General features: G+C 52.3%; 1 protein-coding gene across 4 annotated transcripts in view; it reads left to right on the top strand.

The window, feature by feature from the left end:
- Positions 1-14,328, top strand: part of EHBP1L1 (EH domain binding protein 1 like 1) — a 99,421-nt gene that overhangs the window by 41,764 nt on the left and 43,329 nt on the right. For all 4 annotated transcript variants that reach the window (XM_075326214.1, XM_075326212.1, XM_075326213.1 and 1 more), the window contains exons 3-4: positions 10,293-10,388; positions 12,755-12,808. In XM_075326214.1, the coding sequence (XP_075182329.1) occupies positions 10,293-10,388; positions 12,755-12,808 (150 nt within the window). The remainder of the gene's footprint in view (positions 1-10,292; positions 10,389-12,754; positions 12,809-14,328) is intronic.

The following is a 14,328-nucleotide window of genomic DNA, read 5'->3' as shown; positions in this document are numbered from 1 at the left end:
GCCGCTTCCCTGGGGCCCGCTCGGATCCGGGTTCGCTGCTGCGGCTCGAGTGGTGACCGGACCCGGGCTCGCACGGCCGTCCGTCCTCACAACCGTCGGAAAAGGGGGGGGTTATTTACAGGGGGAATTGTCTGTGACGCCACCCGTGACACCGCCGCTGCCTGGTGATGGGGCACCCGGGGCTGGTAGAACGGGGCAGCTAGATAGGATCCCCTCCACGGGTAGGGAAGGTGTATTCCCCGGGGCCCTGCATCGGTACACGGGAGTGATGGCTGCTGGAGGTGGCACACCGGATTGGACCGGGGGTCAATGGTGTACTCACAGTTTAGTAATTGCACACAAGTCCAGTAGTAAACCAAGTTGCCAGTGACCGGCTGCCATTGGAGGGTGTATTCGGTCCCACACCCTGGTAAGTGAACAGGTGTTTCTTCCTCCTGCACGCTGTGTTTGTCTCTCCTTTTGGACGACTTTGCATGGAATGGAGAAGTCCACTCCTGGTTTTGTATGTATTTGGGAGCTGTGGCCCGCGAAATCTGACTCTTGGGATCTCTGTGGGTTCTGACAGACACCCTATCCCCCGCGTTAGGCTTCTGTTTTACTCTCTGGGCTTCTACGGAACAAGGCCTGAAACCTTGTCCCCGGCTGGTCAATTGACAAGGGGGCTTGCAACCTTCCTCACCCTAGGGTCCAGGTACCCCGACTGTGCAAGGCCTCCGGACCGGATTCCCGTTGTCGGCACCGGCGGACTACAACCCTGCCCCGGTCCACTTAAGGTCTCCCGCGACCGGATCTCCGTCACCTGTGGCCCTGCTCACTGTCTGCCACCTAGCCGGGAAGTCCAAGGGCCCCTACCCCTGACTACACTGCACAGTCTGCACTGGACTTCCACTCACTACTGCTCCACACTTCAACTCCAACTACTACTTGAACTTCCAGTTAACTCTGTTCTGTTGTGTTCCCTAGGTAGGCGTTCTCATCCACCTGATCCCGCCCACTGGTGTGTCCCTATTATCACGAGGGGGTGGCTAGGCTTTAATGGCTGTGTGTTGTGCCTGGGTGTGGGTTTCTGATGGTGACAAGGAGGATGGACACTTTTGTGACTACCTGGTTTTGCCAGGGCGTCACACGAGCACTACCATGCTCGGGTGCTCAGTACTCGTAACACGTGATGAGCGGGCACTACCATGCTCGGGTGCTCGGTGCTCATAACTAGTGATGACTGGGTACGACCATGCTCGGGTGCTCAGTACTCGTAACTAGTGATGAGTGAGCTCTACCATGCTCGAGTGCTCGGTACTCGTAACTAGCGATGAGCGAGTGTCGCGGGCGGAGGAGGGGACGCCGTGCTCTCCCCACTGCTCGGGTCCGGCTGCCGCGGCTGCTGCGGCCTGCCGCTGCTCGGTGGCTCGAGCGATGAGCCGGATCCCGGGGACTTCTAGCGGCGCTCCTCGCCCGTGAGTGAAATGGGGGTTTGTTGGGTGTGGGAATTGTTTATTGTCCGTGACGCCACCCACGGTTGTGGTGGTTTGTTGACACCACCGCTGCTGTGTATGGGGATCCCGGGAGTGATGATGTGGAGCAGCTAGTTGTTGTGTTGCCCCTCCGTGGGTAGGGGTTGGTGATCCCGGGGCCCAGCGGTGAGGTGAGAGATGCAGGGCTTGGTGGGCGCAGGGGCGCGGGGGCAGCGCTGTGCCTGGCGGCACTGTGGTACTCACTCAGCCTGAGACGATGACACAGTTCTCGGTAAAACACACGGCTGGAAAGACGGTTCCCACGGACGGCTGCACTTGCTCTCCCCAGTAGGTGACGGTGACGGTCACTGTTCCTGCACCTAATGTCTCTGTGTTGGTAGCGATGGGTTCCCACCGGTAACCCGCTCCCCGGCTTGGATATGGGCCGGAGGAGCCCTACTTTGCCCGCAGGCGCTGGCTTTGAGAAACTGGTGCCATGGCGGTGGCGGTGTTTCTCCTTAATGGTTGGACTGTTGCCTTCACTCGGGACTTGGTTATTGGGAGACAGTCGTCCCCTTCACTGACGGATTTGGCAAATTATGGTGACTCCTAGTCTTGCCGGGATCCGAAAGGTCCCTGCCCTGGTGCTGACTGTTCTTTGTCCACTGCTCCAGACCGCCTGGTCACCACCCGTCCGCGGTCCTTACAGGAACCTCCGAACAGTCCCCCTGCAGACTATCACCGCCGTCTGCTGACCTTGCTGTCTCTCAGTCCGGGGCACACACCCAGACTAACTTCAGGCTTTGCAAACTGTCACTTTTACTCCTTTTCTCCAGCTCCTCTACTACTTCACTTCCCTAACTCATCTCAGAGCTGACTCCACTCTAGCCCTCAGCTAGGCTTCAACTCTCTTCAAACGCCAAACTCTATCTGCCTGGTTTTCCCGCCTCCAGAGCTGTGAACTCCTCGGTGGGCGGAGCCAACCGCCTGGCCCACCCCCTGGTGTGGACACCAGCTCCTGGAGGAAGGCAACAAGGATTTCTGGGTTAGCTTGATGTTCCTGACTGGGGTGTAGGGTGTGGTGGTGTGATGACCTGTGACCCCTGGCTTGCCCAGGGCGTCACATTCCCCCTTAGCAAAATGCAGACCGTCCGCGGGCTGCCCGTCCAACACCGGTTTTATTTTCTGAAAAATATATAAAAGTGTAAAACGGTAACATATTTACATTTTATAACTTCATCCCAAATCGGGAGGTACATTTCTTAAACGTTGCAAAACGGTTTACGGTTACGGTTTCCGCTCTCTCCCACCCAAGCAACCTGGCCCTGATGCTGCCCCTACAACCCAGGCAGCACCCCTTGACCCAAGTCCAGCACAAGTTACCCGAGCGGTCCTTCCCCTCCAGAGGGTAGCCACCGGTCCCTGTGGTGGCTGGGCCCCAGCTGGCTCTACTGCGGGCCCTCCCTCCAACCTGCCTCTCCGGAGGCGGCACTGCGGACAACGGTAACGGTAAACAACTATTTACATTCCACTTAACGTTTGTGGTTGCCCTGCAAGTTCACGGGCTTGTCCATGGAAAGTTCTCCATACAAACGTTTTAAACGGTCCCCACGGGGACACGGTGCCGGCAACGGCCGGTTTTCCAAATCACAGTAGAATCAGGTTACTGTGCGGTAATCATTTTATCATTTTCAAAACTTTCAAACTTGTAAACAACTCAGTGGTGGTCCCAACGGGAACGGTGCAACGGTGCTCCGCTGCCTTTTTCGGCTCAACAGTCCATTCTCACTCGTGGGACTCCAGTGCCACCTTCACATGGTGCACCGCTCTGGACCCCAATAGTAGCTCGCTGCAGGCGATCTTCTTCCATATTCATGCGGGCATGTACATCCGCTCTACACCCCTCTCGGGCATCGATCTCCCTGCGCAGCTGCTGTTGCCGTCGCTCCCAGCCGGGAGCACTTTCTGTTTGCTCCGGTTCAGCATGTGCGGGGAACGGGCCCAGCCAGAGTCCCTCCGTGTCGGCTACGACCGGCACCTTCAGTAATGAGGGACCCCGCTGTGACATGGCCTGCTCTGCCTCCTGGCAGCTGCATCCCCGCCGTGCCTCCGGTGCATCTTTGCTAACGGCTTCAGCCTTCGGCTCCTTCCATGGAAGCGGATCAGGGTGGTCACGAGCTTCTGCTGCAGGTCGGTCCGCCGGGGCGGATTGGCAGGGTACCGCTACCGGTGGTGGTGGTAGCGGGCCTAGTGGTGGGGCAGCAGCAGCCAACACGGGTAGCGGGGGAGGTAGCAGGGCGAGCGGGTATGGACCGGGTCCCTCAGCCGCGATGACCGACCCACTAGGGGCACAGGGGCGTGGGTCACTTACCCTCCCTTCCAAGACTCCCTCCACCTCGCGTCTCCGTATGGCCGCCACCACTCCCGCCATGTCGGCCTCCCATTCCTCCATGAGGAGCTGCATCTTGACCTGCAGACGGCTGCTTAGCTGGACGGTCCGGAATTCCACCCACGCTGCGGGGCCAGGCGCGGGGACCACGGTGTTGTTGGTCGGACTCAGCATCTTTAGCAGCGGCCCCTTCCAGGAACCAGTCAATGGCCGCAGGGTCCTGGCGTCCCCGCTTCTACAGCTGCGCTCACATGCAGCCAGCCGCCATCGCGTCCCCCTTAGCTTCTCTTTAGCCACTCCTCTATCGGGGCGGGGTTTTGGCCTTCGCGCCTCTGCTACTCGAGAAGACGCTCAAGTGGGGACTTTTCGCGCCAAAGATGGCGGCTTCTGAAATTTTCTGGCCGGACACCTCCGCTGGTAACAAGGCGCACCTCTACCAGACGGCAGAGCGGTAAGATCCTGTTCGTGACGCCAAGTTGTCGCGGGCGGAGGAGGGGACGCCGCGCTCTCCCCACTGCTCGGGTCCGGCTGCCGCGGCTGCTGCGACCTGCCGCTGCTCGGTGGCTCGAGCGATGAGCCGGATCCCGGGGACTTCTAGCGGCGCTCCTCGCCCGTGAGTGAAATGGGGGTTTGTTGGGTGTGGGAATTGTTTATTGTCCGTGACGCCACCCACGGTTGTGGTGGTTTGGTGACACCACCGCTGCTGTGTATGGGGATCCTGGGAGTGATGATGTGGAGCAGCTAGTTGTTGTGTTGCCCCTCCGTGGGTAGGGGTTGGTGATCCCGGGGCCCAGTGGTGAGGTGAGAGATGCAGGGCTTGGTGGCCGCAGGGGCGCGGGGGCAGCGCTGTGCCTGGCGGCACTGTGGTACTCACTCAGCCTGAGACGATGACACAGTTCTCGGTAAAACACACGGCTGGAAAGACGGTTCCCACGGACGGCTGCACTTGCTCTCCCCAGTAGGTGACGGTGACGGTCACTGTTCCTGCACCTAATGTCTCTGTGTTGGTAGCGATGGGTTCCCACTGGTAACCCGCTCCCCGGCTTGGATATGGGCTGGAGGAGCCCTACTTTGCCCGCAGGCGCTGGCCCTGAGAAACTGGTGCCCTGGCGGTGGCGGTGTTTCTCCTTAATGGTTGGACTGTTGCTTTCACTCGGGACTTGGTTGTTGGGAGACAGTCGTCCCCTTCACTGATGGATTTGGCAAATTATGGCGACTCCTAGCCTTGCCGGGATCCGAAAGGTCCCTGCCCTGGTGCTGACTGTTCTTTGTCCACTGCTCCAGACCGCCGGGTCACCACCCGTCCGCGGTCCTTCCAGGAACCTCCGAGCAGTCCCCCTGCAGACTATCACCGCCGTCTGCTGACCTTGGTGTCTCTCAGTCCGGGGCACACACCCGGACCAACTTCAGGCTTTGCAAACTGTCACGTTTACTCCTTTTCTCCAGCTCCTCTACTACTTCACTTCCCTAACTCATCTCAGAGCTGACTCCACTCTAGCCCTCAGCTAGGCTTCAACTCTCTTCAAACTCCAAACTCTATCTGCCTGGTTTTCCCGCCTCCAGAGCTGTGAACTCCTCGGTGGGCGGAGCCAACCGCCTGGCCCACCCCCTGGTGTGGACACCAGCTCCTGGAGGAAGGCAACAAGGATTTCTGGGTTAGCTTGATGTTCCTGACTGGGGTGTAGGGTGTGGTGGTGTGATGACCTGTGACCCCTGGCTTGCCCAGGGCGTCACACGAGCACTACCATGCTCAGGTGCTCAGTACTCGTAACTAGTGATGAGTGTGCACTACCATGCTCGGGTGCTCAGTACTCGTAACTAGTGATGAGTGTGCAGTACCATGCTCGGGTGCTCAGTACTAGTAACTAGTGATGAGCGGGCACTACCATGCTCGGGTGCTCAGTACTAGTAACTAGTTATGAGCGAGCACTACCATGCTCGGGTGCTCTGTACTCGTAACTAGTGATGAGCGAGCACTACCATGCTCGGGTGCTCTGTACTCGTAACTAGTGATGAGCGAGCACTACCATGCTTGGGTGTTCTGTACTAGTAACTAGTTATGAGCGAGCACTACCATGCTCGGGTGTTCTGTACTAGTAACTAGTGATGAGCGAGCACTACCATGCTCGGGTGTTCTGTACTAGTAACTAGTGATGAGCGAGCACTACCATGCTTGGGTGTTCTGTACTAGTAACTAGTGATGAGCGAGCACTACCATGCTCGGGTGCTCAGTACTCGTAACTAGTGATGACCGGGCACTACCATGCTCAGGTTCTCTGTACTCGTAACTAGTGATGAGCGGGCACTACCATGCTCAGGTGCTCTGTACTCGTAACTAGTGATGAGTGAGCACTACCATGCTCGGGTGTTCTGTACTAGTAACTAGTGGTGAGCGGGCACTACCATGCTCAGGTGCTCAGTACTAGTAACTAGTGATGAGTGGACACTACCATGCTCGGGTGTTCTGTACTAGTAACTAGTGATGAGTGAGCACTACCATGCTCAGGTGCTCAGTACTTGTAACTACCAGTTGGGTGCTCGGACAGGCTCGACGCGTGTAATGAGTATAATGGAAGTCATTAGGAATTTGAGCATTTTTCCCGGAACAGCTTCCTGAATAATGCTCGTGTTTCCCATTGAATTCCATTGTACTCAATACACGAGTTGCACCCATCCGAACACCTGAGCATGGTAGTGCTCACTCATCACTAGTAAGTGCCTATTTGGACCTTCGTTATTGGGGTCATAGGATTTTTGTGGCAGAACTTGCTCGTAACTTGCTTGCTAGCTTTTTTTCTTTCTAGAACTTGATAACTGTTGAATTCTATAAATGTGATCTAGACAATCTGTCAGGTACATTGCCTGGTATTATGTAAAAGCACTGACGCCTTCCATTTCCTAAGACAATTATCTCAATTATCCCAAAGCTAATGTCACAATCTGAGAAGATTTATGAAAAAAAAAATGATTTTCTACATATTAACATTAGAAATGTTCCACTGTGGGCTGCAAATTGCAGCCTGATGCATCTACTTAAACCTAAATGTACTAGTCTTTGTATTAATAGCTTTTATTCCTATTAGTTTAGACGCTGTCATTCTGATAAAAAATTCTTGGTACTTAGCATGTGTCCGCTCACATTTATTTGTCATCCTATTGTTGAGGTCCGGCAGTGCTGTATAGTGAGCAGCATAGCATGCACATCTGAGGAATGGCACGGTCATATAAATACCCTATATTCACATACGGTACCATATACTCGTACCACATGTGAAAAGTAGATAGACACATCTGAATCACCGAATTCAGGTTTAACATTCAGTTTCATTGCCCCCGGTGTATAACATCCGACCCCTCACCCCCGATTTATAACAATCCGGCTCATCGCCCCCGGTGTATAACATCCAGCTCCTCACCCCCGATTTTTAACAATCCGGCCCCTCTCCCCCCAGTGTATAATATCCAGCTCCTCGCCCCCGGTGTATAACATCCAGCTCCTCGCCCCCGGTGTATAACATCCGGCTCCTCGCCCCCGATGTATAACATCCGGCTCCTCGGCCACCGGTGTATAACATCCGGCTCTTCGCCCCCGGTGTATAACATCCAGCCCCTCACCCCAATGTATAACATCCGGCCCCTCACCCCCAGTGTATAACATCCGGCCCCTCACCCCAATGTATAACATCCGGCCCCTCACCCCCAGTGTATAACATCCGGCCCCTCACCCCCAGTGTATAACATCCGGCCCCTCACCCCCAGTGTATAACATCCGGCTCCTTACCCCCAGAGTATAACATCCGGTCACTCACCTTTGATGGATAACATCTGGCCCCTCCCTTCCCATGCATCCGGTCCCTCGCTCCCTATGTATAAGATCTGGCTCCATTGCCCCCTGTGTACATATGGCCCCTTGTGCCCTGTGTTCAACATCTGGCCTTTCGCCCCTGCTGTATAACATCCAGACCCTCGTCCTCTAAATATATACCATACAGCCCCTCACCCCCTATGTATACTATCCATCACCTTTCTCCCTGTGTATAACATCAGGCCCTATTGCCCCTGATGTATACCATCCAACCCACTCACCCCATATATATATCATCTGGCCCCATTGTCCCCTGTGTACAAAATCTGGCCCCTCTCCCCCAGTGTACATATGACCCCTCGCCCCTTGTGCCCTGTCTACAACATCTGGCCCCTTGTGTATAATGTCGCAGGCAGAGGCGACGCGCTCGTCACGCTCGGGACCGGGGCTTCTGCTGCTCGGTGGCTCGAGCGGTGGGCCGGACCCGGGGACTCGAGCAGTGCTCCTCACCCGTGAGTGAAAAGGGATAGTTTGGGTGGGGGAGATTGTTCGTGACGCCACCCACGGGACATTGTGATGATGGCACCACCGCTGCTGGTGACGGGGATCTCGGGAGAGATGGTAGGGAGCAGCTAGGATGTTGTTCCCTCCGTGGGAAGGGGGGTTGGTGATCCTGGAGCCCGGTGGTGTAACGGGGAGGCTGGATGGCTGGGGTGCAGGGTTGCAGGGACAGCGCGGCGCGGTGCCGGACGGCACTGGTGTACTCACTCAGACAATCAATGACAGAGTCTCTGGTAAACCAAAACGGCCGTATGGATGGTTCCCGCAGCCGGCTGCAGTGCTGTTGTGCTCTCCCCAGACGGCTGATGGTGGCTGTCTTTCCCTGCACCTGTTAGAAGTGTTCTGACTCCTGTGGTGGCCCACCGGTAGTCTGTTCCCCGGCATATAGGTGCCGTAGGAGCCCGTTTTGCCCGCAGGCGCTGGCCCTTGGATCTCTAGCCTGTGGCGGTGGCTGTATATCCTCACGGTGTGGACTGTTGCCTCCTGTCGGGACTTGGTTGTTGGGGAACCCCTGGGGTTCCTGTCACACTCGGATTTGACTATTGACGGTGGCTCCAAGCCTGGTCGGGGTCCGATGGCCCTGCCTGTGTGCTTAGCTTCACTCCGCTCCCCGGTTCGGTACCGGTGGGCCACCGCCCAGCCCCGGTCCTTACGGCTTTGCAGAGTTCCACCAACTCCTGCAGACGGCCACTACCGTCTGCCAACCTTGCTGTCAGTGCCTGGGCTCCAACTCAGGCACACGCAGACGTTTTATTCCTCTCACTTTCACCTCCTGAACTCATCTGACTCCTTTTCCCGCCTCCAGGCCTGTGAACTCCTTGGTGGGCGGGGCCAACCGCCTGGCTCCGCCCCACCTGGTGTGGACATCAGGCCCTGGAGGGAGGCAACAAGGGGTTTTTTTTTGTCTGACTGTTGTAACTGTCTAGGGTGGGGGTGTGTATGTTGGTATGTCTGTGACTACCTGGCTAGTCCAGGGCGTCATATATAACATCCAGCTCCTCATCCAATATACTGTATAAACCATCCAGCCCCTCGCCCCAGTGTATACTATCCGTCCTCTTGCTCCCTGTGTATAACATCTGGCCCCATTGCCACCGGTGTATAATATCTGGCCCCTCACCCCCTGGGTATAATATCTGGCCCCTCACCCCCTGGGTATAATATCTGACCCCTCACCCTGTGTGTATAATATCTGGCCCCTTACCACCTGGTGTAAAACATCCAGCCCCTTACCCCTAGTGTATAACATCCAGCCCTATTGCCCCTTTTGTATAACATCCAGCCCCTCACCTGCTATGTATAATATCTGATCCCATTGCTCCAGTGTAAATCTGGCCCCTCATCCAGTGTGTAACATTTAGCCCCTCGCCCACTGTCTGCTGAACTAGAATGTAGGACCCATAGATTTTTAGCTGTAAGCACAGAAAGTTTAACATATCGTTATTCAAGACAATTTTCCAACATTTTATATACTTCCCATCTAATAAAAGCAAGTATTTCTTTCCTATGTAAAAATATTTTAGATTATAACCAGAATGCAAACAGTTCTGTGTCCAGACACTGAATGCAGCAGCTCTCTCTGCCCCTACCACAGCGGCTGGTAAATAACCAAGCACAGCCGTGCCTCTGTGTGTCTGCACCTGAGAAAACCCCTTAGGCTCCACTTCCCTGGCTACACAGATGAATGATTTGTTTGGTTTCACCAGGAGCTGAGCTTCTACTTTAAAAAAAAATCATATTTACAGATCATAAAAGTGATTGCTTTCTTTTCACTGGGTTCTATTATATTGTCATATTGCATTTTATAGCCTTTATTGGGGAATCAGCCTAGACGTATATATCTATGTATAAATGATTTTTACCACTTTTTGTCTCTGATGTTCAGTTTTATGTGAAGACGATGCTCATTTCTGGCTGTGATATGCTCATAATGTTTCAGTACCAAATTGAAAAAGACCGGAGAGGTTCCTCCTGTTTTTTTCTTGCTCTTTCTGTCTAATCAGCCGTCCATTCAGTCCTCACTTTTCCCCTTGTGATGCTCTTCATTTCCAGTGTGTAATTATGCTTTCAATACTGATTTATCCAGGCTCATAGCTGGCAGCCGGGGATCAAGGACCCTTTCCGTGGATCGGTTGTCTGGGCTGTTCCTGAAAATGTGGACATCACGGCAACATTGTACAGAGTAAGTGATTCAGAAAAAGGAAAGAATGATCTTATCTGCAGCAATCTGGATAATAGAAAAGTTGGAGAAATGCAATAACCTTGTGCCACTTATTACCGAACAATCGCATATTACTACATTCACTTGTTATAATGGGGTTTTGTTGATAAAAACACCATGGCATACACTGATAAATGTCGATGGACAGTTTGCCAATCCTTGGTCTACAGCAACCTCCTGTGATATTACCATTGACACTAGGTCACCAGGGATGAAAGTAGTTAAGAGCAGTGATGGGATGGATGGGAACTTTCCTGGTGATCTACGGCAGAGGCTTAACTTTCCTGGTGATCTATAAGTACAGCCTCTACCCTAGATCACCAGAAAAGTTCCCAAGCATCTCGTCAGCGCTCTTAACTATTTTCATTACCGCATTTACTATCTTGGATCCCTACTAGGTCACTAATACCAGCAACATTGTACAGAGTAAGTGATTCGGAAAAGCAAAGAATGATCTTATCTGCAGCAATCTGGATAATAGAAAAGTTGGAGAAATGCAACGACCTTGTGCCACTTATTACCGAATGGTCACATATAGCTATATTCACTTGTTATAATGGGGTTTTGTTGATATAAACACCATGGCATACTCTGATAATTGTCGATGGACAGTTTGCCAATCCCTGGTCTAAAGCAACCCCCTGTGATATTACCATTGACACTAGGTCACCAGGGATGAAAGTAGTTAAGAGCAGTGATGGGATGGATGGGAACTTTCCTGGTTATCTACGGCAGAGGCTTAACTTCCCTGGTGATCTATAAGTACAGCCTCTACCCTAGATCACCAGGGAAGTTCCCATCCATCTCGTCACTACTCGTAACTATTTTCATTAACGCATTTACTATCTTGGATCCCTACTAGGTCACTAAAATCACAGCAACATTGTACAGAGTTAGGAGTACTTCTCACATAGCGAGATCGCTAGTGAGATCGCTGCTGAGTCACAGGTTTTGTGATGTACCAGTGACCTCATCAGCGATCTCGCTGTGTGTGACACTAAACAGCGACCTGGCCCCTGCTGTGAAATCTCTGATCGTTACACACTGTTCTGGTTCATTTTTTGGTCATTGGGCTCCCACAGGGCAGCACACATTGGCGTGTTTGACTGCAGGAGACCAACGAGCACCGACTCTGTGTAAGCGGTGTATGCTGGTAACCAGGGTAAATATCGGATAACTAAGCAAAGCACTTTGCTTGGTTGACCGATATTTACCCTGGTTACCAGCATACACCGCTTACAGGCTGCCAGCACTGGCTCCCTGCACACATAGCTAGGGTAAATATCGGGTAACTAAGCAAAGCACTTTGCTTAGTAACCCGATGTGTACCCTAGCTACGTATACAGGGAGCCAGCGCTGGCAGCCTGTAAGCGGTGTACGCTGGTAACCAGGGTAAATATCGGGTAACTAAGCAAAGCGCTTTACTTGGTTACCCTATATTTAACCTGGTTACCAAGCGCAGCATCGTTACACGAGTCGCTGGTGGTTGGTCGCTTGTGAGATCTGCCTAATTGACAGCTCACCAGCGACCATGTAGTGACGCACCAACGATCCCTGCCAGGTCGGATTGCTGGTGGGATCGTTGGTGCGTCGCTACGTGTGACGGGACCGTAAGTGATTCAGAAAAAGGAAAGAATGATCTTATCTGCAGCAATTTGGATAATAGAAAAGTTGGAGAAATGTAATAACCTTGTGCCACTTATTACCGAACAATCACATATTACTACATTCACTTGTTATAATGTTGATAAAAACACCATGGCATACACTGATAATTGTCGATGGACAGTTTGCCAATCCCTGGTCTACAGCAACTCCCTGTGATATTACCATTGACACTAGGTCACCAGGGATGAAAGTAGTTAAGAGCAGTGATGGGATGGATGGGAACTGCCCTGGTGATCTACGGCTGAGGCTTAACTTCCCTGGTGATCTATAAGCACAGCCTCTACCCTAGATCACCAGGAAAGTTCCCATCCATCTTGTCACTGCTCTTAACTATTTTCATTAACGCATTTACTATCTTGGATTCGTACTAGTTCACTAAAATCACAGGCTAACTGCTTTATGGAAGTAATCGAAGGGTATCAACCACTTTGGGGTTTCTTCTTTTTTAGCCAGAGCGGAAAACGTAGGTTTCGAGATGCTGAATGGGGCTCACATGTTGTCCTAGCACAGGGGAAGCTCAGATATGTCCTCCCCTGCTTTACCCCATAAGCAATGATATATTATACATTATTATGTTATTGTGGAGCCGTGTGCTAAAAGTTGATGATAAAAGAAAAAACGGAAAAATAATAACCAAGATTATTCATTTTCATTTGTAGGACCCACACTCTGATCACTTTGAGGAGAAAGAATGGACATTTCAGGTTGAGGGGGTAAGTGTGACCCTATAGCCGGGCGTTGTAAATGATCCTTTCCTGTTCCACGCCATCGCCATTCCTCATGTCTTCACTGTCAGTGTTCGCTATCAGTGATGCCTCCTAATCCCGTGCGGTTGTGTAACTTGGACGTACGGCAATGTAATTACAACTAAGGGCAGACTTAATAATTATAGTGCCCGAGGCAGAGAGAAAAGCCGGGCCAGAAGACTGTGGGATTAACATGGCATGCTTAAGAAACATAATGCCGCTTTATTCACAGGAAACCAGAGTATACAGATAAGCGGGTGTGCTTATTACATGGTCATTTGTCTGTAAACCCTTTGTCTTGAAGCTTCTGCTCTATCTTCCTTCATCGCTCCAGATTGGCACCAGCTGAACAGTACTAGTCATGCACATAGTAGGATAACATGTGCTGTGCATATGTAGTACATGTAGAAGGGGGCAGAAAATATATTTAAAATTAATTAAAGATGTTTTGCACAATTAGAAATATACGTGTCACGGTTGACAAACAGCCCTGTGGTGTCCGGCTGCAGAAGGTCACTGCGTTTGTCCGCACAAACTGCCCCTTGATAATCCATCCCTTCCTCTGTGGTGTGAATGGAGTTTTGTGTGTCTTCTCTGTCAGGGCTTACTCTTTTCCTTTTAGGACCCTGTGGAGATCTTTTATTTTTAGCTGCTAATCATCATCCCTCACCCTCTGTGTTTTTATATACCTGCATTGCCCCTTGGTAAGTTGCTGGTGATGGCTTTAAGAGAGGGGTTTTTTGTGATAGAAAGGGCAATCTTGGGAGTTAAAATAAATGCATTAATATTAGGGATGATGGAATACGTCACCGCTATTTATTCTTATTCTTATTCTTTCTCTCTCTCTCTCTCTCTCTCTCTCTCTCTCCTCTCTCCTCTCTCCTCCCTCCCCCCTCTCCCTCCTCTTTGTACTCCACCCTCCCCTCTCTATCTCCCTCTCTCTCTCCTCTCTCTCCTCTCTCTCTCCTCTCCTCCCTCTCCTCTCTACTTCTCTCTACCTCTCTCCTCTTTCTCTCTCTCCTCCTCTCCCTCTCCTCTCTCTCTCTCTCTCCTCCTCTCTCTCTCCTCTCTCTCTCTCCTCCTCTCTCTCTCCTCTCCTCTCTCTCTCTCCTCCTCCCTCTCTCCCTCTCTCTCCTCTCTCCTCTCTCTCTCACTCCTCTCTCTCTCACTCCTCTCTCTCTCACTCCTCTCTCTCTCACTCCTCTCTCTCTCCCTCTCTCTCTCCTCTCTCTCCCTTCCCTCTCCTCTCTACTTCTCTCTACCTCTCTCCTCTTTCTCTCTCTCTCCTCTCTCTCTCTCCTCTCTCTCCTCTCTACCTCTCTCTCTGCTCTCCTCCTTCTCCTCTCAACTTCTCTCTACCTCTTTCCTCTTTCTCTCTCTCCTCTCCTTTCTACTTCTCTCTACCTCTTTCCTCTTTCTCTCTCCTCTCTCTCTCCTCTCTCTCTTGTCTCTCTCCTCTCTCTCTCCTCTCTCCCCTCTCTCTCTCC

This window comes from Anomaloglossus baeobatrachus, chromosome 10 (genome assembly GCF_048569485.1).
Source record: "Anomaloglossus baeobatrachus isolate aAnoBae1 chromosome 10, aAnoBae1.hap1, whole genome shotgun sequence".
In the NCBI taxonomy this organism is placed as follows: domain Eukaryota; kingdom Metazoa; phylum Chordata; class Amphibia; order Anura; family Aromobatidae; genus Anomaloglossus; species Anomaloglossus baeobatrachus.
The sequence above is the reverse complement of the archived record's forward strand: the minus strand, read 5'-3'. Positions and strand labels throughout refer to the sequence as shown.